The 24,008-nt window shown below is 43.8% G+C and overlaps 2 protein-coding genes across 4 annotated transcripts in view; both read right to left on the bottom strand.

Moving 5' to 3' along the window:
* CD247 (CD247 molecule) overlaps window positions 1–435 on the bottom strand; it is a 79,840-nt gene extending 79,405 nt beyond the window's left edge. For both annotated transcript variants that reach the window (XM_015245110.3, XM_015245111.3), the window contains exon 1: window positions 282–435. In XM_015245110.3, coding sequence (XP_015100596.1) covers window positions 282–339 — 58 coding nt within the window. In that variant the 5' untranslated portion in view covers window positions 340–435. The remainder of the gene's footprint in view (window positions 1–281) is intronic.
* Window positions 436–13,950: 13,515 nt separating this feature from the next.
* On the bottom strand, window positions 13,951–23,724 carry CREG1 (cellular repressor of E1A stimulated genes 1). 2 transcript variants are annotated; one of them, XM_031688680.2, is made up of 4 exons: window positions 23,284–23,721; window positions 19,897–20,016; window positions 18,424–18,608; window positions 13,951–15,165 (listed from the first exon to the last, which is right to left on the bottom strand). In XM_031688680.2, the coding sequence occupies exons 1-4, from the start codon at window positions 23,635–23,637 to the stop codon at window positions 15,162–15,164; spliced, it is 663 nt and encodes a 220-aa protein (XP_031544540.2). In that variant the 5' UTR covers window positions 23,638–23,721; the 3' UTR covers window positions 13,951–15,161. The 2 variants fall into 2 exon arrangements, with proteins under 2 accessions (XP_031544540.2, XP_072802298.1); XM_072946197.1 differs by lacking the exon at window positions 13,951–15,165 and having other exon boundaries at window positions 18,420–18,608; window positions 23,284–23,724.
* Window positions 23,725–24,008: the final 284 nt, after the last annotated feature.

Genomic DNA, 24,008 nt, shown 5'->3' with positions numbered 1-24,008 from the left:
TCTCTCTCCTTTTATCACTGGAAAAATAATCCATGCTTTGGACAAGTGTGTTTTCAAGCAGCTGGATCTAATCTGATGCCCAACGTGGCCGTAATGGAGCAGTTGCCGGCATCAAGCCAGACCCCTCCCGGCTCAGCCAGCTGCCCGTTGATTTGGGGAGGACGGGATTTAAAGGAGACACTGGCTCCTCACCAACCCAGTGCTATTTCCCTCCACCCCCACCCCCCCAACACACATGCACAAAGAGTTTCTAAAAGTTCCATCGAAACATCCGGCCTTACCTGTAACTGGAAGCTGCGCCTGCAGGATGGCCAGGATAATGAGCACCGTCCACTTCATCTTGTCCTTCCCCAGGATAGAGCCGGGAGCCAGAGGCTGAGGCAGTTGTGGCTGGACGAAGAGGAGAAAAGGAGCCTCTGCCGGCTTTGCTCCGCTGCTGCCTCCTCAGGAAGTGGAGGACGATGGGGCCTTTGAGAAGGCACCTGCCAACGGGGCCAAGAAACTCACCCCCCCTCTCGGTTCATAGGCAGGAAGCTCTGGAGGTTTGAGGGTTTGGGGTGTGTGTATGTGTGTGTGTGTGTGTGTCTTTCTGAACTTTTGCTGCTTCTCTTATTTAACCGTTGTTTTGTTTTGTTTTTTCTAATTTTTGTCTCATTTTTCTCTAATTCCTATCTTGATCGTTGAAGTCAGTCCCCTAGACAGACATGAGTTCCCAGTGCCTGTAAGAACATCTGCCACTTTCCTAGATCCGTATATTTTATGGTGTTTGGTCAGATGACAGAGCTCTGGATTCAGAGTCAGGCAAAATGTGAAGACAGAATATTTGGGCGTTAGCGCCATCTCTGCTACCTACTTGCTGTGCAGCCTTGAGTAAGTCACTCAACAGCTCTCGACTTCAGCATCCTTACCTATAAGGCAAATTGCTGGAGTAGAGCTGAGGTTTTGGATCTGAATTTGGCCTGAATTTGGACCATAGGTTAGTTCAAGATAGTATAGCTCATATAATACTTCAAATACTTTTGTGAGTTGTCAGCATTTAAACGTTGGACTCATTTATGATAATAAAAAAACGTAAATAACAGGAAATAAAGTTAATAGAAAGTGTAAGAATAGAAACTTTAAAACATTCCTTAAGAATACAGAAAGGACTTGGGTAAATGGAAAGGTGTATCCCGGTCTTTGTTATAAAGTGCCCTCTTAAGAAGACCTCGATTCTCCCTAAATTAATCAATCCATCCCTCTAAAGATGTCAACGAAAGTTTTAGAACAAGATAAGCTGGTTCCAAAGTTTACATGAAAAAATTCTTGTACACAAATAGGCAGGACACCAAAAGCATTAGCAAAGAAAAAAAAATAGGTTAACTGGACTTCATCAGAATTTAAAACTTTTGTGCATAAAGGACACTATCAAGAAAGTGAAAAGACAATCCATAGAAAGGGAGAATTTTTTTTTTTTTTTGCAGGGGGAGGAAATTAGGTGTATTTACTTGGTTTTTTTTTTTTTTTTTTTGATGGAGGCACTGGGAATTGAACCCAGGACATCGTGCATACTAGGCATGCACTTTACCACTGAGCTGTAAACTACCCACTAGAAAGGGAGAAAATATTTGCAAATCATATACCTATAAGGGTCTAGTATTTAGAATATATAAATAACTCAACCAGGAAAAAAATTAAAAATCTTTCAAAGATCTGAATAGACATTTCTCCAAAGATATGCTAATGGCCAATGAGCACATGAAAAGACGCTCAGTATCTTTGATCATTAGGGAAACGCAAATCAAAATTACAATGAACTGTTACTTCACACACACTTAGGATGGCTAAAGTTTAAAAAGACAGACCAGTGTTAGTGAGGATGTGAAGAAATTGGAACTCCTGTACATTGCTGCTGGGAATGCTGAATGGTGATGAAGCCCTTGTGGAAAATAGTGTGGCATTTCCCCAGAAAGTTAAATAGAATTATCATATGATGCAGCAATTCTACTCCTAGGCATATAATCAAGAGAATTGAAAATGTGTCCATATAGAAACTTGTACTTGAATGTTTAGAGCAGCTACTATCACATAGTAGCCCCAAACTGGAAACCCTAATGTCCACCAACTGAGGAATAGGTAAACAAATGTGGTATATCCAAACAATGGAATATGATTCACCCCTAAAAAGGAAGCATCATTACATGTTGTAACATGGGTGAACCTTGGAAACAGTGTGCTAAGTGAAAGAAGCCAGACACAAAAGACCACATATATGATCCCGTTTATATGAAATGTCCAGACTAGGCCATAGAGACAAAAGTAGATTAGTAGTTTCAGAGGATAAGGAAAGAGGGAAATTGGGACTAACTCTTAGTAGGTACAAACTTGCTTTTGGGAATGATGGAAATGTTTTAGAATGAGCTAGTTGTGAAGATGTACAATATAGTGAATATACTAAAAACCACCAAACTGTACACTTTAACATGGTAATTCTTAAGTGAATTATATATCTTGATACAAAAATAATGCTAAAAAAGCAAAGAACAGCCAGGAAAACTCTATAAAAGAGTAAGGAGAGTGAAATCGCCCTGCCAAACACTGAACATTACAAAGTGATATGATTACCATATAGTACTTGTGATACTATAAACTCAAACATATGGTCACTAGTTTTTTGATAAAAGTGTAAAGAAAATTCAATGGACAACCAACTGGGTAACTTTATGGGGAAAAAATTAATCCTTATTTTACACCATACACAAAAATTAATTAAAATAATTCATAGGCCTATATGTAAAAAGTAAAAACCATAAAACTTCTGGAAAAAATAGGGGAAAAATCTTTATGGTAGAACACAGAAAGCACAAAGTGTAAGAGAAAAATAATTGATAAAATAATTCATAAAATTAAAAACTTTGTTCATTGAAAAACACCATTAAGAAAATGAAAAAGCAAGCCAGAGACTGGGAGAAATTATTTGCAAACACATAAAGCAGACAGAGGACTTATACCCAACATATATAAAGAGCTCTTTCAACTCAATAAGATTATTAACTCAGTAAGAAAATGAATAAAACATTTGAATAGAAAATTACCCAGAGAAGATAAATGAATGGTTAGTAAGCACATAAAAAGATGCTAAACATCACTAATAATTAAAGAATTACAAATTAAAACACAATGAGATATCACTACACACTTATTAATACAGCTAAATTTAAACAATTGGCCATATAAAGTGTTGACAAGGATGTGGAGGAACTGGAACTCTCATACATTGATAGTGGAAATGTACAATGATAAAACTTTGGAAAACAGTTTGGCAGTTTATTAAAAAGTTAAACATACAGCTACCATACGATCCAGCCACTATACTCTTAGGTGTCTACCCAAGAGAAAAGGAAATACATGTCCTAACTTGTATGTGAATCTTCTTAGCAGCTTTATTTGTAATAGCCCAAAACTGGAAACCACCCAGATTCCATCAATAGATGTAAGGATAAACAAATTATGGTATATCCATATTATTGAAATTACACTCAATAATAAAAATGACTAAACTGCTAGTAATACAACAACATTGTTGAATCTCAAAATTATACTGAGTGAAAGAAACCAGGTAACAAGTACATATTGAAAGATTTCATTTATATAAAATTCTAACACTGTGACAAAGGGCTTAGTTCCTTTATCCATAAGGAGCTCCTAAACATTGTTCAATTACAACAAATAGTTTTGAGTGCCTATCATGTGCCAACCACTGTGCTAAATGCTAAAGATACAGCTGGGAGGGAAACAAAGAATCCTCATCCTCATGAAATTTTCAGGCCTGCAGAAGTCTAAAAACACATTAGAAAATGAGAAAAGAACTTGAACAGAAAATTCATGGAAAAGGAAGTAGTAAATGGCTTTTAAGTGAATGAAAAATGCTCAGTATCACTCATAATAAGATAAATCAAAATTAAAACTACAATGAATACACTTTTTTTAACCTATCATATTGGTATCAACCACTTCACTGGGTTCCATCCTCTCTTGCCTCCCAAGGACATTATTCCAGAAATTTTCTCCCCTTGCATAATAGTTTTTTCTTCTAAATTGAATCATTCTTGTCAGTATACAAGTATGTTATTTCTCCCATCTTTAAAAAACCCTTAAAGATTTGAAAAAACATTTGCATTCTGGAGCTTGCCATAGTTCTCGCAGCTTTGGGAATCCACTAAGCTAATCCAGGCTTCTCCATGGGAAGAAGAATTAGCCTGACACAGATACATGACTCAGCGGACAGCCAGCACTAAATTCCAGGTAAGTGAGCAAAGCTATCTTAGATCATCCAGTCACAACACAGCCACCAGAGGACTGCAGCCATATGAATGAGCCCAGGTTAGGCTAGAGCACCGCTTAACTGAGCCCAGCCTAAGTTGCTGGCCCACAACAACACCTGAAACAATTGTTCTACGTCACTAAACTTGGGATGGATGTTACACAGTGGTAGATAACAGAAACACTCAGTGTCCCTATACCAGTCTCAGGAAACGATCTCATTGGTTCAGCCTGGGGCTTATGCTTACCTCTTGGATCAACCATTGTTTCCAGGGGGACAAGACAAGATTGGAGATGGGACACTAGGATTAACAGTCCTACCAGAATCATTTGTTATGGAAGAAAGAAAGGGAAAGGATTCAGGGCATATATAAAACAGTAGCTGCCCACTGCTGCCAGCCTTGCTCTGGTGAGTGCAGTGGAAGGGGGACGGGGACCCAGAACTAGGCCCACACTTTGCAGAGGACACAGGGACGGGAGCTGAGGGAAGGTCCAGGTAGAACATGATGACCAGCAGCTGTGAGTTCCTAGTGGGAAAGCTCTGGCTATTCCTCATGAGTGAATCTTTAGCTCCCAGTACATTGTGGATGGATGTGTGAGTAGATGAATGGATGGATGGTGACATCAGGGATGGCAGGAAATCCAACACTGAGGAGGAGGCTGCCTCAGCTGTTGAGAAAGACACAGCAAGGGAAATCCAGACACTGCTAAATGGAGCAATTCCAAGCCTCCTGATCACCAGAAAAAGAAGCACAAAAAAGAGGTTTGACTTCTGTCCTTTGGGGTTTCTAGAGGCAGTCACTCCCAAGCTTTCTCTGATGAGGGACCACTTCTCCAGGGTTTGGGGACTCAATGTTCATATACTCTTCAGCTGACTGGTCTCAGACTGACAAGCAGCTGTTTCCTGAGGGGTCTCTGTTGGAGCAGAAATGGCCAGCAGTCCCTGCAGGACCCCACCCAAACAGCTCAGTGGGGCTTGTCTTTGCAGCCTCACCATGCTGCACCCAGAACTTAATTATCTTATAACTGTGAGTTTGTACCCTTTACCAAAATCTTCCTGGACGTTCGTGGGTTGGCTGGGAGGACCTGCAGGCAAGGCATCCCCCATGGTTCATGGTCTGGCTTCTTGATGGTGCCCACAACTCACTTAGTAGGTTCCACATCACTTTAATGGCCCCAAAGAGTCCTATCTGCCACTCGCCCAGTCTTTTCCTGGCCCCCAGTCATGGAACGAGAGAGAAAATAAACCTCTTTAGCAGCATCCCACACAGCTGGGGAAGCCGGGTGCTCACTCACACGGTCTCACTTTGCCCTGTAGAAGAAATCACAGGGCTGAGAAAATGTCTCTTATCCCTCAGCTGTGCCAACTCTGGGGAGGAATGATGCAAGTAAATTAAAGCTGTTCCTCTTAACCACTCCAGTGCATCCAAACTCTTTCTGTTGTTTTGTTGTTGTTGTTTTAGCAGAGTGCTGGACTTCTCCTCTGGAACCTGGACTTCCACAGGGGCTCTCTTGCCTATGGGTGATTGTCGGAGATAGCATTTTCCAGGAGCTCCCAGATCATAGCTAAGAGGGACTAGAGCCAATTCTGGGCCACCGTAGGGCCCACAGCTGGGACTGAGGTCTGGATGCCTATCACCCAACGCATGTGTGAGCAAGACTCCTCCCGGGTCCCTTGGTGTATGGTGCTGAGTCTCACAGCTCCCACAAAGGCACTTCTGTCCATGGATGGATGTCAAATTTTTGTTGTTGAGGGTGGAACATGAACAAGGGACATCTTACTCAGCTATGCTGAGTATGCTGTCATTCCATCAATTTTGCTTTAAAGAACCAACCATTCTCCCTTGGTTACAGTCTTGATGAGCCAATCAGCTGCTTTCTCCCTGTAATTTAAATCATGGGAGAGTGAAAAAAAGACCTGGAAACATCCCCTGTTTATTTCTCCTGCTTGGGACCCAGCCCGGGAGCTGTTCATGCTTTGTGGCTCTATGAGCAAATGTCCCAGTACGCTTCCTTTTTGCTCAGGTTATGCAGAGTTGGTTTCTGTTGCTTGTAACCAAATGATTCTAACTCATACATTGGGATTTTTGAAAGTTGTATTAGCTTTCTATTGCTTCATAACAGAGTATCACAAACTTTGTGACTTAAAACAACACAAATTTATTATCTCACAGTAATGTAGGTCAGAAATTCAGGCACAGCATAAGTGGGTTCTCTGCTCAGGGTCTTATGAGGCTGGAATCAAGGTGTCGGCTGGGACTGCAGTTCTCATCTGAAGCTCATGATCTTCTTCCAAGGTCACTGGTTGTTGACAAACCTATTTCCTTACAAATATAGGACTAGGTCTCTATTTTGCTGCTAATAATTGACCAAGGACTGTCTCAGATCCTAGGGAACACTTGCATTTCCTTACCACGTGGCCCTCATAAGCAGTTCACAACATGGATGTTTGCTTGCTCCCAGACCAACCAGAGCACATCCCTCTGACTTCTTCTGCAATCAGCTTGAGAAAACTCTGCTTTTAAAGGGCTCTCCTGATTGGCCATAATTTAATCGCATAATTTAATCACAGGAGTGATACCTCATTATAGTCGCAGGTCCTTCCCATAGTCACAGAGATGATACAGGGCATATACACCAGTGTGGAACTCTTGGAGCCGTCTTATGCTCCTGTCTCCCACAGAAGTGTTATTGGAAAAGATGCTCCTTCCTTTTCCCTTTGTGAGGATTGGGTATCTGTCTTTCTCACCTGATGGAGGAAGCTTGCCTGGGAATGAAGCCAACCCAGAGGAGAGCAGAGCAAGAGATGTATAAAGACAGGTTGACAACTCACTGCATCCATTGAGAACCTGGATCACGCCATACCGAAAGGCCTGTCCATGGGCTTTTCCGTTTCTTAAGCCAATAACTTTTTTCTTAAGCTATCTGACTGATTCTGTACCTTGAAATTGAAATGGCCTGGAATATCAGAGGTGCTGAAAATGCAGAGCCATTGAAGACATGCTTGTGAACTTCACAATTTTGCCTGGGTCTACTTTGTGGGGATTTTACCTAAGGGGCCCTTCTCCTCAAAATATTATTCATCTTTAAGGAAATTAAGTCACACAATTTTCTTTACTGAGACTTTAAGGAGGAAAGGCATGCCTAATGACCAAACATGAGAAAGAAATAAATGAAACGACTGCAAAGATAGATTTTAAAAATAGCAAGAGATAGCAAAAAAAAAAAAAAAAAAGTTGGGGTGTGGGTAAAATTAAAGAGATATTACCAAGGATGAGACAAGTTATAACCTACTAAATATTGCTGTTGATGGTCAAAGAGCTTCCCCTGGAAAAAGAACTTTTTCTGCTTTGAGGAAGCCTTACACTTGTGCCACTTTCACACATGTTTTCATATTTAATCTTCATGATGACTCAGTAAGGTGGTCAATCCTGACATACAGATGCTGTGTGCAAAATCTTTCTGGTAATGGGTGTGGGGGTCCCAGTCTCTGTGGGGAGGGTAGGAGACAGAGAGGAGTTGATAGCAGGAAGGGGAGGCCCCATGTCCCAGAGCAGGGCCCATGTTTTTCCTCTTTGGGATCTGCAGCTCTCGAGCACCAGGTCAGAACTTAGGGCACCTGCCTCATATTTGTTATGAACACGTGGTTCCTGGTGGAGGGGATGAGTTAAGCTTCAGAAGTTGTATAAAGTCTGTTCCTGGGCATTGGAGGAAAAGCAAAATCACCTTCCAAAATGAGCCATCTTCTAACCATGAGATGCTAGGGCACCCGTGAGCCTGGCTTACCTCTTCATGCTAAGCAGTGGATCTTCTCAAGTTCCTTGCCTCTGCCATGGCTTAGCCCTACTTCTGACTCTACCAAACCGTCAGCCCTCAGTGTGGCACCACAATGAGCTGCTGCTTTGGGAATGCATAGACCTAGGATTGGCTCCCAGCTTTGTCCTTAATTTGCTGTGTGACCTTGAACAAATCACTTTCCCTCTCTGGGTCTTGGTGTCTTCAGCCATAAGATGAAGGGGCTGCATTTTTAGGTGGATTTTTCACTACTTGAGAGTGAAAAACATCCTGAGAAATAAACAGAGATATTGTGGACTCCTCTGTCAGAAAAGCAGCTCTTGGACGGCTACCACAAGAGCTGGTACAGTGCCTTGCATATACTTGAAGCTCAGTAAATATTTGTCACATAGGAAGTGGTCTTTATTGTATTTGTAATTAAAGCATGAAAAAATAAAGTGCATTTTTTCTTTTAAAAAAGAGATGAAAGGCAATGGAATATTACTCAGCCATAAAAAAGAATAAAATAATGCCCTTTGCAGTAACAAGGACTGATCTAGAGACTATCACACTAAGTGAAGTGAGTCAGACAGGAAAAGACAAATACAATGTGATATCACTTATATGTGGAATCTAAAAAATGATAACAAGTGAACTCATTTACAAAACAGAAATAGACTCACAGAGAAAACAAATTTATGGTTACCAAAGGGGAAAGGGAGGAGGGATAAATTAGGAGTTTGGGATTAATAGATACACATTACTATACATAAAACAGATAAATAAGGATCTACTGTATAGCACAGGGAACTATATTCAATATCTTATAAAACTTGTAACAGAAAAGAATCTGAAAAAGTCTGTCTGTCTATCTATCTAACTGAATTATTTTGCTGTACACCTCAAACTAACACAACATTGTAAATCAATTATAATTCAATTTAAGAAAAAAGAAGAAAAGAAAGAGAGATGAAAGGGCTGACCCAGAAGGCCCCCAAGCTATCTTCTATCCAGAAATTATATATCGGTTTAATTATTCCTGCCTCTCCAGCGCCCTCTTCCTTTTCAGCCCTGCCAGCTGCTGTCACCCTCCAGGGTGGGGCACAGGGTCATACGTGCTGCCCTGAGCACATCTTGAGAGCTGCGATCCTGCAGCTCCTTGATGGTCCGCCACACAGACCAAGGGAGCAGGCCCAGTGACCAGGCTTCTATATGGGGGCCTGGCTGTTGTTTTTCAGGGCTTGGCCCCCGCTGATTGTGCTGGAGATGCTTTGACTTCATGCAGATCACATTTATGTCATTTGCAAAGAGGAAGGACCAACTGAGTTTGTGTGGAGCGGAGTCAGCTGGCTGGCTCAAGGTCCTCTCTGAAGCCAGCCTGGCCCTTGAGGACTCCCACCCCAAACAGGCCTGTGTCCTCTTGTCCCAGAAACAAGCCTGAAAGGGGCCCACCTCTGGGGACTGCTGGCAAGGGACAAGTAGGTCCTGGCATTAGACCTTTAAAGTCCCTTAGGATGGCCACCAGCTTAAGGGGAAGGAAAGGTAGTTATAAGACAGGCGAGGGGAGGTAGGGTGTGGGATAGGGGGCAGGGAGAGGAAGGTATAGCTCAGTGGTAGAGCACATGCTTGGCGTGCACGAGGTCCTGAGTTCCATCCCCAGTACTTCCATTAAAATACAAACAAACAAATAAACCTAATTACCCCCTCCCAAAAAAAGACCAAGGGGGCCCTGAATTCCAGTGATGCAGCTGGCCTGGCCCTAGATGGGAGGATTAAAGAGGATTTTCCTCCTCTGGGCAGACCCTCCCCGGGCAGTTCAAGGCAGCTGTCGTGTCAAACTACGTTTTCCGGGCTCTTTCCGCAGCTGGCGCGTGGGGCCTGACCTCTGACCACGTTTCACCACGAGGCCCCATAGCTTCCCACCCCTGCTCTGCTCCCACATGATACATGCCAGCACACGACAGGGGTGTGTGTCCCCCAAGGCCCAGGGGAGACCAGTGACTGACACACGACAGGGATGACCTTCCTGCAGTGTTATTACTGAGAAAATGCCTGGTCCTTTGGTCCTTTACAGAGCATCCCTGTCGTGGGTGGCCTCGGGCTGTCCCACACGGTGATGGAGACTAATGCTAACTAACTAACTCCTCCCCCATCCTAGGCATCATCCCTGACTTACCTAAGAGGGGACCCTTTTGCAGAGCTTTTGCCTAAGGCCACCTGGCTAAGTGGTTGAGCTGGGATTTGAAAGCAGCCACCTGGCTTCGGAGCGCACACTCTCTCCTATACCCCCACTGCCTGCCTCAAAGACGTCAGTGCACTACCCATGAAAGCCTGGGGTTTTCTCACACACGGCCCTTGTCTTTTTTTTTTTTTTTTTTTACTACACACCTTTAATACAAATGGCAAAGACCCATAATGTCGCCAGTAGCTGAGGGGTCATGGATTCTTGGGGACAGAGCTAGACTTAAGGACCAGGTCTGCCAGGCAACTGTATGAACTCACCCAAGCTAACCATCCGGGGACTCCAGCCTCTCCCTGAAGTAAGGAAAATAACGTGTGTGCCACCTGCTACTTGGGTTTGCTGCAAGGATTAGATAAAATGCTGGATGTGAAGCTGTTTTCTACAATTAAATCCTATGACAATCATAATTTCCTTTTTGAGAAAACTCAACCTGTAGTTACCAACTGATATTTGAAACAAAGAAAAGCAATGCAACTAGTGCTTATTGAGATTTTAAAAAATTAATTAATTTATTTTTAATGGAGGTACTGAACCCAGGACCTTATGTATGCTAAGCATGTGCTCTACCACTGAGCTATTTCTTTTCCCTCTACTGAGATTATTAATGTCCAACGTGACCACTACCTAAGAATTGCCAATTAAAAGAACACAATACGATTTTTACCTGGAAATTCAGTGCAGAATAAACATTTTCAGACACTGCTGGCAGGACTGTTCATTGGTATAAATTCTTAAGAGCAATGGGTAACAGGTACCACCAGCTTTTGGCTTGGGAATTCCACTGCTGGGAACTCTCTAAGGAAACAAACAGAGATGCAGAAAATCCTTCATGCATAAAGAGTTCTCTCTTAACAGGGAAAAAAAAACAGAAGTAACTTAAATGTTCAGACACTGGAGAAAATGGTAACAGCCCTTCGCTTTGGCCTGTCCGGTCTCCTTTCAGTTAACAAGACTTTTTTCCTTTCAGGAGCTTTACTTCAAAATTCTCCTGGTCCCTGTGATTCTGATGGGGGCTGAGCTGAAGCCCCAGTTGCAGGGAAAGACACAGGATGGAGGATCGGCTAATGACGGAACCCGATTCCCAGACACAGGGATTATTCTGGAATGGTCCTCCTTGCCCTCGTTGCTCTAAGATTGCTGATTGCCATTAAAACCAACACAGAGGAGCCAGGAGATCAAGACGGAGTCCTGAAGGAATATTTTCAGGTCAATGAACTCCTCTTTTCACTTAAACTACTTTGACTAGGGTTTCTGTCACTAGCAAGAGAGTGCTGATACAGACCATTATTTGGTAGCCAAAGTAGATCTGATGAAGTATTTGCAGCCATTCTAAGCCATCCTTATGGTTTCTAGCAACATAACAAGATTATGATTAAGTGAAAGAGGCATGACACACAATCAATGTGCAGCATGACCTTGATTATATTTAAACATTTCATGGAAGCAAAGATTAGAAGCAAACACATCAAAATATTAGCAGCCATGCCAGCTGGTGAGATTGTGAATTTGCAAACTTTTACCTTGTGTATTTATCACACAAAGATATCTATCTTACAATTAATAGTAAGGGGGAAAAAATGAAGAAAAAGATACAGTTTTACTGGCTGATTTACACCTGTCTCAATTCTAAAGAGGACCTAAGTTGTCATTGTCTCCTCAGATGAAAATACATAGAGCACCTGGTTTTTTGAAGTTGACAGTTTGGAATTTCCCTAAAAATATTGACCTACCAGCTTTATACAAAGCAGAGCGTTTTTTTCAGTACTAAAACTGAAAACATGCCCCCACTACAGGAAAGTAGAGGTTCCTCAATGACTTTGTGGTCTACAGTCTGAATATTACTAAGAAGAGAAACATGATCTGAACAACCTCCAGTCGAATATTCATACAGTGACGTTTCTTCCGTACAGCTCAGGGAACTCTATTCAATACCTTGTAGTAACCTATAATGAAAAAGAATATGAAAATGAATATATGTATGTGCATGTATGACTGAAACATTATGCTGTACACCAGAAATTGACACAACATTGTAAACCAACTATATTTCAGTAAAAAGAAAACAAAAACGAGACTGTTTATGCACCGATTTCATTGAGCCCTGCCTGGTGTCTTAAAGGATTTTTCTCCACCTCACTACATACTTGCAAGGAATCTGTACCCGGACTAGAAGACAGAATGAACCGTGACTACTGGCCACGGGGCCTTGACCAGCTGAGCACAGATCCAAGGCCAAGACATCTGCCAAGCACAGCCGCCTGGGCTCAGCAGTTTGGGGCTCCTCTTTCTAATTCTGATTTTCTCTTTTCTTGATTAGGGCCTGCCTTGCTTTTTGGGCCAAAGCCAGTCCCCATCCAAGACACTCGTCCCTCCTCTGGTTAAGGTCAGGGCTCTGTCCCGATTCTGCAGCCCGTCATGAAGCACACGACAAGGAGGGAGGGCGGGATACATCCATGAACTCCAATTGGCAGTGGCAGAAGACCAGGCCTCAGCTTCTCCTCTCGCCCTACTGGGCCGCCTTCACCCCGGTGTCATCGCATCGAGGCCATCCACCCCCACCCCAGCCCCCGGCGTCGTTCTCGGGGGCTTGATCAGATCTGTTGTGCAGTGGTCCACTCTTAGCCTCGGTTTTGCTTTCTGCTGATTCAGTTACCAGCAGTCGACCCCAGTCCTCATATACTAAACGGAAATTTCCAGAAATAAACAATTCATAAGTTTTAAACTGTGTGTGCTGTTCTGAGCAGCATGATGAGGTCTTATACCATGAGTCCTCCCTTTGTTCTGCATAGCCACGCTGTATACACTACCTGTCACCTAGCAGTCGGCGGGGCTATCAGATCGACGGTCTTGGTGTCACAGTGCTAGGGTTCAGGTAACCCTTATTTTACATAATAATGGCCCCAAAACACAAGAGTAGTGGTGCTGGCAATTCAGGTTATTTCTTACTGTGCCTAATTTATAAATTAAACTTTACTGTATGCATGTATAGGAAAAAACATAGTATATAATATATAGGTTTGGTATTATCAGGTTTCAGGCATCCACTGGGGGGGTGTGTCGGGGGGGTGGTCTTGGAACATATCCCTGCAGATGAGGGGGCGGACTGCTGTGCAAGAAACTGGCACCTGCACAAAAAGTGGTCTACAGCGCCCTCTGGTGGTCAGTTACAACATAACAGGGGCACAATCGGCACATTTCAACTGCCAAGGAATCTGAAGCACCTGCTGAGAACAAGCTGTTAGTGCTTCTTTGTGATAATCGGATCTTATCTGAACACGGATGTTTTTATATGGTATCAAATGATGAAGACAAAACTCACAATAAGTGTATGAAGGGAGTAATACAGATAGATACTCTCAACCTAATTCTATCACAAGGTACCTTGGCACCCAAGACCCTGAGGGAAGAAGACCCGGGACAAAGACTGCATTCTGGCCATCCCCCAAATTCTAAGGCACAAGGAGATGTCTACCAGTGGGAAAGACTCAGATTATTCACCGTAAGCTCTGAAGCAGCCAGAAGTTCATTTAATAGCCCACTAAAATGAAAACACAGGAGAGTTTTGACTGTGGACAATGAAACGAAACGTAATAAATGTTAACATCTATGTTTAAGAAAATAAATCCAACACATTTCATTAAAATAATGCTTTTAATTATTAGTGCTTTGGATAAGAAATTTATTCTACCAAGTTTAAGACATATTTTTCCTAAAGAGAAGCTGTTTTGAAACTCGTATTCAAGTTCCTCTCTCTTAGCCATTTAAGGATTCAGTTGCTTGATTCCTGACACACCTCTTTATGAGGGATCTCACATCGTCATCTGAAATCGCATATACAGGTGATAAAAGTAAACAATTTCTTCTCTTCTGAAGAAAAGTAATTTTCTTTTAAAGTCATGTTATTGTCCCTCTGATGACCAGATTTAGGTAGTAACAGCATTAGAAGCCATTTAAAGCAGTTGAGGAAGTCTTAGATCAGTGTTCAAAGTAGCATTAATGAAAAAAAAAAAGCTACAGAGAGTGGTTGGGAGATGGACTTTGGCCCTGGTTTAAGCTGGTCCGTGTCCAGGTTAACTTTACTTATAAAGGAACACCCGAAACAACTTACACACAAAATTCCCTCCTTTCTTTTGCAATCCCATTTTGGGGCAAAAAAAAAAAATGTGTGCTTATGTGTACATATTTTGAGTGGAGGAAACTGATTATACAGTGTTCGCTTAGATTTGAAAAGCTTTTTTAAAAGTTCTTTATAAGAAATAGTTTTGCCCTACATTGGCTCAAGGACTGTCAGACAGAAATGGACCACGGGTGGGACGTTCCATTTGTGTTTCATCATTGTTTGTCTTGGCAAGATTTATTCAGGTGCACTGTATATAACATGTGCCAACCCCTTAGTACAGGTTCAGGCAGCAGCCGTGGGGGAGGGACGACCTCTCCCCAGCACAGGGGTTTCCAGGAATTGAGAACATATACTTGAGTACTTTCAAACACCAATGGTCAATCTAAATCTGGTACCTGCCCCTTTACAAGGATCACCGTTGGAAAACCATTTGGGAGTGATGGAACAAAACCTTTGATCATAACAAAAGATGTCTCTATGAAAATGGCTTCAAAATATGAAAATATATATATATATATCTAGCAATCTCATCTTCCAAGAAATCCAGTAACAATCCCACTCAATTCTGTAAACAAGCAAGCAGGCAAACAAACAAACCAGTATGTGACAGAAAACTAGTTAATCTTCTGGGAAACTTTCCATAGAGAAACATTAAGCGCCCCAAGTCTGTATGAAATTTCCTAAGACTCTTCGCATGTGTGGTTAAATTCACCATATGCTGCTTCACCTAGAGAGGGGAAGACAGAGGAGGAAAAATTCTTTCATTAAATGAGTTGACAGATGGTAAAAAGTTATTTCATTCTAGGGAAGGACTAGAGAAACCTCTGATGTAAAAGTTCAAGATCTCGAGTTAATTTCAGCCACATTCTTGGTGATTTCACTGGTGTATACATCTATCAAAATTCATCAAATTGTACATATGAAATATATGTAGTTTGCTGTACAGAAATCACATCACAATAAAGGTGTTAAAATCAATCAATCAAACAAACCCATTTGGGGATCTATTTCTTAAAAAAAAAAAATTGACGTCTTTCATGTGCTTAAGAATCGCCTGAGTTTGCTAAAATGCAGATCCCTGAGTTCTGGTTTAGGCTCAGGCCAAGGAATCTTCATCCTAGCCAGCATCCCGGCTGACACACTTTAGCAAACGCTACCAGGACAAAACATGAACTAGCAGCCGTGGCTGCTGTGATCATCTCATTCTAGAATATCTGAAGGTTTTAAAGACAAAGACACTGAAGGCGTCCCGAACACTAGAGCAAAAGAGCAGTAATCAGCCAGTGCCCAGCCAGGGAGGTGACCTTGATCCACTCCCCTGTTGCAGCCCTGACCACGGCCATCAGGAAATCCATGTCCAGGTAAAGGCAAATTACATCTGTCTTTGCCAGGGAACACGTGGGAGGCCTGCTGCTCAGACTTAACAGTGAGAAAAGGCAACTGCTCATACTTAAGAGAGCTGCTTACTTACTCAAGCATGTCCGCAAACACTTCGGGTAAACATTTCAACCTTCCATTCAATATGAAAATATGCTTGTGGGTCTTGCCCCAACAGTCCAGTTAGGCCCCGTATGAGCCCTACCAAATGGGCCTGGTGCTGAAGCTCTCTCAAAAGACCCCATGGGAGTGAAAACAGGTTTGAAATGCAGATGGCTTTATGGTATTTAGAGAAATAACACCTTCTGAAACCCATCAGGGCAAACGGGGCAAGGTGGCTGCCACTTGGGGAGGCCCTAGAATGCCTGCGAGCCCCTGGGAGTGGCTTCCCAAGGCCCTACAAATACTACTGTACATTCTCTCGGGCTGTTAAACAGTTCTGGTGGCAAACTGGGTGGGTGGGATGGTGGGGGACCCATTCGTGGGCTCTGAAATGAACAACAGTCAGAGGCACCTGTCTGGGAAAGTCAGCTTCAAGGCACTGCCCATTCCTAGGATTCCGGTGTTCTGCCTCCGGTGGGGGGAGGGGGGAGGTTGTCACATGCGGGGCTAGTCTTTTGTCCTCCTCTCGAAAGGACAGGAGAGAGTGTTCTCTCTTACCTCTGAGCTGCAGTAAAGGTCCACTCATCGGTATTGATAAAGTGAGAACCTCAAATTTATCTATTATACTCACTCATTCAGCGTGGAGACTTGCGGGAAAACCCATATTTGTTTTATTAAAGAAAGCATTGCCCTTGGACATGTTATCTGTGCAAAGATAACTACTTCAGAGATTGTTATGTCCTGCATAAATGACATTTAACCTCGAAGAGTGGGCCTGTCATCTTACTGACTATTCCTGCTTGATAATTTGTCGCCTGGCCATGGTGTTGTAATTGCTACCTCTGTCTTCCTATAAAGGAAGATGGCTTTTTGGGTCCAGAAGGCAGTCACTGGCCCTGGCGTGCACGGCAGTGGAATAAACGCCATGATGGTTGGACTCTTTATTCAAACAAAGAAGTTGAAAATCTTTGTCTCAAAGCTACCAGCCTGACCAGTAGTCAGTATTTGCTAAACGCCTGTGCTGTGCACTGTCCCAGGCCCCTGTTTGGAACAGAGGGAAAAACAACAACAAAACTAAAACCTGAGCTTTGCTGTGAAGAGATTGACAACTGTGGTGGGAAACCAACAGTGCACCACAGATGCAACAGACGAAGAATGAACAAAAGAATAAACAATGTAAGAAGCCCAGACCCCAGCCACAGGGCTAGCGTGGCATTACCACCCTAGTCTCCACAAGCAGAAGGTGTTCATATGACACTGGATTAGGAGCCTGGCCAGCTGCAGCGCGGTGACCAGAGGGGGAGCGTGACGTCAGTTTAGAAGCCAGGGGAGGGCTCTGGCGCTGGAGGGCCGGGGCCTGAACCCCAGCGCCGTCGCTGACTGGCTGTGGGACGTTAGGCAAGTTTCTTACTTTTCTGTGCATCCGCTCTTCACCCCAGAGATGAAGAAAAACATCCCCTGACGCACAGGGCTGCCGCGAGAGTGCAGCGAGCTCATCGGTGACAAGCCGGTGACGCTCCACAAACACTGCCGCTACTGTTCTTCGTGTCACCGACCACCAGGCCTAGAAGCGCCAGGCGTGCCAGAGTGACCTGTGTCGCCTGGAAGAAGCACCAGTCCCTTGTGCTCCTTCATCATCCTTAGGTCAACCCTGACCTAATTGTAAAGAATCTGATCGCACCCCTTTCCCATCTTCAGGTTACGTTTTTCTCCTCATTCTCTCCCATGGTTCCTTCCCTCCAAGCGTCAGCTGCTGGCGGGATACACCACACGTCCATCCCACCAGGGCCCACAGGACTGGGGGCGGAAGGGAGGGCGTCACATGCTCCGGCACGGAAGCACCCAGGTCTGACTCTCGTGAGAAAATGCACCATCATGGGTCAGAACTGGGCTCCATCCAGGATCCCATAAGCACAGCCTTCAAATGGGGTCTCCACTTGGTGTCCTAGCTTGGAGATAGAGTTCAGAGGGTCTGGGGGGGGAGAAACGGGGATGGAAAAAAGTTTTCATATTCATGATGCTCTGAAATGTTTCGTTTTCTTCAACAATGAATGTAGGCAATAAACCACAGTGGTGATGGCCTATCAGTGACGGCCACCAACAGAAACACAGCAATCACAGACACTTGCACAACATGGTAGAGTTGTTGCAGAGGTCTTAAAATATTGTTTCAGTCCTCACTGCTCTGAAAGTACAGAAGATTTATGGACTCACTATTGGATCTTATTACATAACGTGTTCACTAAAAAGCCAACATATGACTATATTACACATTTGAAATACTTTTACACATGTATTTCAATGTAGTTCGTTTCTTTTGTAATCTTATGTGTTTTAAGCATTTAAAAAATATTGTTCTTGGCAGGTGGTCACAGGCTTACCAGCTTGTCAAAGGAATCCACGGTACACAAAATGGTTAAGACTCCCCCCCTTGCTTTAGAATTAGGTTGAGGACCACTGATAAGGGCTGCAACACTGCAAAGATGAAAGGTGTGTAAATACTTACTGAAATGTGACGTTATAATATTCTTCAGGCGTCACTATTTTCGGTCCACCAAAGTAGTCCAGGACCCAGATATTGGTTATATTCAACTTAGCAAAGAACCAATTATGGCTGGATGGCCAGCTTTTCATCTCAGGGTGTCGAATGAATAATGAATTCTTTGCAATGTCCACTTCTGTCTCACTCACCTATAAGATATATATAAAATAAACCTCATAGCAGTCACATTTTGTTTTCTTGCCTGTTAAGAGTATGTGATTCTAGTATTCTACAAATCCTAAAGAGTCTAGTGATAAGTCCTGATTTTTTAAGTTTAATTTTTTAAAAAATTGATATATAATTGACATACAACAATCTATTAGTTTTAGGTGTGCAACATAATGATTTGATATGTGCATATATTGCAAAATGATCACAAGTTTAGTTAACATTCATCACCACACAGTTACAATTTTCTTCTCTTCTTTTTTTCCTTTTCTTTTTTTCTTGCGCTGAGAACTTTTAAGATCTTCTCAACTGCTGATCTTAAGGAATCAGGAGAAAGTAAAGGGAGCTTGAAGAAATGCAGAGAACAGTGGAGATTTCAAATGTTGGTGATGACATACTATAATGAAGTGGGAAGCCATCACGAGTGCCAGTGTTCACTGCTAAATGGTAATTTTGAGCTATCAGAGTAATTGATGCAAAGTACTATAATAAAATGTTACCAGTGCTTATGCCATCTAACATTAGCACATTTATCCCAAAACTCGTACACATTAAACATGGAGATGGGCGTACAGAAAGGATAAAAGTCTGTGGAAGAGGCACAGCGGAACTCAAGAGCACCTGTGCCCCTCCCCCTTTCTCCTCCAGTGAAGGACACTCAACTCCAGAGATGCACCTACATGGAATTTCCAGACCACAAATAAATCTTCTCTGAGGGATTCATGACTGACAAGGTGAGGAAGGAAGGTCTTCTGGCTCGGCAGTCAGATGAGTGTTCAGGACCCCTCATCCTCCGCCCTTCCCATGGCTTTACTGAACCTCTTCCCTCTAGCACTCACCCCAAACTGCCGAAATTCATTTCTAGTATTTAATAATGGTTACTCCTCTGTTAACTCACTTAGTACACTCTGTGCTCTCAGCCGCTGGTAAAATCCGGAGATAAGGAACCCCAGAACGAGAAGTACTGTGTAGTGTACAACATGACTATGAACTTTGGTTGAGCAGATGTTCCTTATACAGGAGCTTAATAGCTGTTACATCTGTTCAGCTTCAAAAAATAGCTCATTTCCCCCATAAACATCTTATTGAACACCTACATGAAAGCAACTGATTAAAACCTTTAGCTTTCATGAAATTACATATTAGAACATATTCTGTGTACCTCAATCACCAACTTTATTTTATTCTCAAAATATATCTCTTCCTTTATTGTTAATAAGATGATGCCCTTCTAAAACCAGTGTCTGTTCTCGTAAGATAACGATTTACCTTGACAACAGTTCCCGACAGTATTATGTGAGCACAGAGGGGACTTTGGGGATCAAATCCATATTTCTTGCAGAAGCTAGTCTCTGCCAAAGACATGGTCAGCGTAGCATATGGATTCTCCTGTGGAGAGAAAAATGAAGACCCTGTCCTGTGAAATAGTGTCTCTGGAGAGGTAATACATTTCACAGGTTGCATACACACTGTTCCCAGAACTTGACCGTGCTTCCGTGAAACAATGAATTGAAAAACACCACGTTCCACTCAGGAAAATTACTACTTGGATAGAGACTGATCTTGATCCTTGCTCCAAAAAATTTGTGCGTGGGGGGGACACTGTTTCATATTTAAAATTAACTGACTCGGTAAGAATTATTTTAACTTTTTTTCTCTTAAACTCTTAATTTGTCCCGTATTCACCAGAGGAATTATAATTACAGTACCACCCAAATACAAGGCTAATCTATAGTCTTAACTGAAAGATCTAAAGGATTAGACTCTAACATGAAACTTGTGCATAAAAATATCACTGTGGCTCAACAAGCTGATTGTACAGTTTAAGCAAGAAAGTAGCTGAATCATGCTTCTTGGTTATCTTAAGATAGAAGAAACTGTCATGTGATTTCAAAACTGGAGAAGTTGCTCATTTCTGCTCTGGCAACAAGAGAATTCTTAGATAAAAAACGTGAGGCAAGCAAAATTTCTAATGCTTTCTTATTCAGAAATGAGCTTCCTAAATGGCACTGTTGACAGATTACAGCAAAATTCATACGTTGTATTTAGTGCTTTAAACACCAAGTGTCTCGTGGGGAGAATTTTGCCATCTCACAGTGACCCAACAAAACAGTGAGTCATAAAGAGATCTTCTTGGAATCATTTAGCCAAATATTTGCTATCTACAGACCATTAGGCAAGGCATTATAGGAGACCAAAAATGGGGGGGGGTGACTCAGATAAGGTGTTTCCCTTCTCTGTGAGTTGATTATCTGGTTGAAAATTCAGACATAAACAAAACCTAAATGATGCAAAACAAAGGCACAGAAGCAGTCAAAAGGCAGCACATAACTAATTGCCAAGTGAATGATACAGTTAAGTGTATCTGAAGTTCAGTGTAAGGAGATGTCAGCACAGCCTGGAGTGATATGGAAACTCTAAAGAGCTTTGTATGATATTCAAAATCAGGATGGATGTGGGAAGACACATTAAAGGCAAAGGGAATGGTAATTGCAAAACACGGAATTGGGAAAGTGTAAGACATGACTGTGAGTGGTGAGAAACCCAATTTGCTTGAAAGAAAGGCTTTCTGAGGAGAGGGGGTTGGAGACAAGGTTGAGGGGGAGTTTGGGTAGTAAGGGTGGTTTAACTCCAAGCTAAGAAGTCAAGACTGTATTTTGCAGGCTGGCACCTGTCCATGCTTTCCAAGAACTGCTTGTCTGGAGAGCCTGTTAAAATGCAGATTTCTGGGCTCCACTCCCAGCTCAGGTATTGGGATTTTTAACAAACACCCCAGATGAATCTTACTCAGCTCTAGGCAGATAGACATTATTAAAGGTTTCTGGGAAGAGGGCAATGCTGAGTGGTATTTTGTTCATGTAAATCTGGTGGGTGGAGTGGACAGGAGCAGACAGGAAGAAGACAGAGGTCAGAAAGAGGAAGAAAAGTAGAAAGCAGAAATTAACAACTTTGTCGCATTAACTGATGGACTCAGAGTCAGACTCAGTCCGATGCGTAGGCCATGCCTTTTCACTGCCATCACATCATGACCTGAAACCCTGGGTGGGTTCCTCACCACTGTCTCTTTCTAGAGATGTCAAAGACCTGGGCTCAAATTCTACCTGACAGCCATTAGCTGACAAGTCCCTGCACCTCTGAGTTTGTTTCCTCATTCCGACAATCTGCACAATCCAACCCGCCACCATTAGAAGCATCAGGGAGGAGGGGGCGGGTAGAGCTCAGTGGTAGAACGTGTGCTTGGTGTGCACCAGGTGCTGGGTTCAATCCCAGTGCATCTGCTAAGGAAGGAAAAGCAGCAGCAGCAGCAGGGAGGAATCTGGGGGGTAACTTTTAATAAAATACCTTGGCATTGTATTTTTGAAAATCTTTCCAGGTGACTATTTGCAATGAAGATTGAACATCACTGATGGAGTGAGTGGAATGAGCTCACTGTGAACAAACGTCTAAGGGAGGGGAGCGGGCTGGGAATAAGAAAATAGTGAATGGAGGTGTATTGCCTTGGATAAAGGAGGCAGCTGCTTCTGGTTTTGCTCAGAGAATGCAGGTCCCCAGGGTTACAGACTGTCCAATTTTTCAAGAAGTCCGAAATTTATACTTTTTAATTGCAATCTCAATTTTTGAATGTTGGCAACAAACTCAAATGTATTAAAAAACAGAACAGAGCTCTGCGTGGGCCAAAGAAAACCAGTCTGTGGGACATATTCAGCTCATGGGCCACAAGTCTGTGACCTGTGTTTTGAAGGCAGATGGACCTGCGGTGAGATTCGATTGTGGCTACTGGCTTTGGGCAAATTACCTAACCTAAGTCTCAAGTTCTTCATCTGCAGTATGAAGATGGTAATACTCACCTTGAAGGTTATTAAAAGAGACGATGGGTGGAAAGAGGTCAGCCTGGCACACAGCAGGTGCTTCATCAAATTATCAGGTTTTTCATCTTATCTTTATTAACAAAGTTAACCTCAGATCTGGGATCTTCTGTCATAGAGACCCTTTCCCAAATCAGGCTCTGTTCCTGGACTCAGTCTGGCTCTAGTCTCCCAAGCTGTGACACAGCTCTTGGCACAGCAGTGGTCCACCAGCGAGGTGTCAACCTAGTCTTGCCCCAAAAGATGGGCAAAGGTGAGGACAGGGCCCTCCCATCAGCTGTGCTCCCTACGGGGGAAGCTGATGCGCACACGAGGCCTAAAGACTGCCATAATCATTCACTATGTCTATTCGCTTCTTGCTGCTGAAGGGAAAATTCTTAATTCAGTAGGAGGGGTAAGAAAGAAAATCCCTGAAGCCACTTAGACAAAGTGCTAAACTACCCAAACGTCTCTACACCCTATAAAACTTTTAATAATCGGAGCCCGGTTAATGAGACACCGTGCCCCAAGACGACTCGGGGGTGAGAAGTCCTCCAGGTGCTGGTGAAGAATTCACCCCAAGTGAGTCGCGCGGTGGCGAGGGCGTGCGTGCAATTCCTGGAATTTAATTGCCCAACAACTGGGAAGCTGCAATGCCTGCCTGGTCAGCGCGGGAGAGAAGAGGCAGGGGTTTGGGCGAGGCTCAAATTCTCATCTGTAAGAGGCCAGCTCTCCTTCCCGGGCAGAATTCAGGCAACAGTGGAAAGGCTCGCGCTCCGGCGCGCGGTTCCGCGCGGCCCCGCCCGCTCACCTGCAGGTTGCCCACCGACTGCTGCAGCGGACTCAGGTAGAAGTAGGGCACGCCGCTGCCCTTGCTCGGAGGCCCGTCGCTAAGCGATAAGACGTCGGCGAAGGGCCGGCCGCGCACCCCCTCCTGCGTGGAGATGGTGGCCAGAGCGCCCCAGTCGCAGACGTTCGTCACGAAGCGGGCCACGAGCGCCGCTTTCTCGCGGGGCGGCAGCGGCGGCAGCAGCTTGGCGGCGTCCCAGTCGGCGTGTTCCCGGCCGCCCCGGCCTCGCGCCGGCGCCACCAGGAGGGCCACAAGAACCGGCGCCAGCAGGCAGGCGAGCACGGCGCGCGCGGATCCGCGGGCACGCCCGGCCATGGCGGTGACTCCAGCGAGAGCCCGGAGACCCGAGGCCTACGGGGGCCCAAATTTAGGCCATTGCTCCCGGGCCCCGCCCACCTCGGGGGCACATAGGCCCCGCCCCCTCCGAGGGGGACCAATCGGAGTACGGGGTGCTGGTGGAGGGGGCGTGTCCCTCGGCCCGCTCGGCAACCTGCTGGGACCCGGCTGTTTATCCACCTTCCTCCTGCGCCGCGCTGCTCTGTCCTGCAGGTTTGTCAGGATTGCGAAACTGTCCTAAACGGGATATTTATTTTGTTTGACAGATGAAAAAACGAAGGCGTAGAGTAATTAGGCCCCCTGCCACGTCATACTATTAGGAAAGAACCAGCCTCTTCACACGCACCCCT

Source organism: Vicugna pacos, chromosome 21 (genome assembly GCF_048564905.1).
Source record: "Vicugna pacos chromosome 21, VicPac4, whole genome shotgun sequence".
Taxonomy (NCBI): domain Eukaryota; kingdom Metazoa; phylum Chordata; class Mammalia; order Artiodactyla; family Camelidae; genus Vicugna; species Vicugna pacos.
Note: the sequence above shows the minus strand (reverse complement) of the source record. Positions and strands in the feature narration are given on the sequence as shown.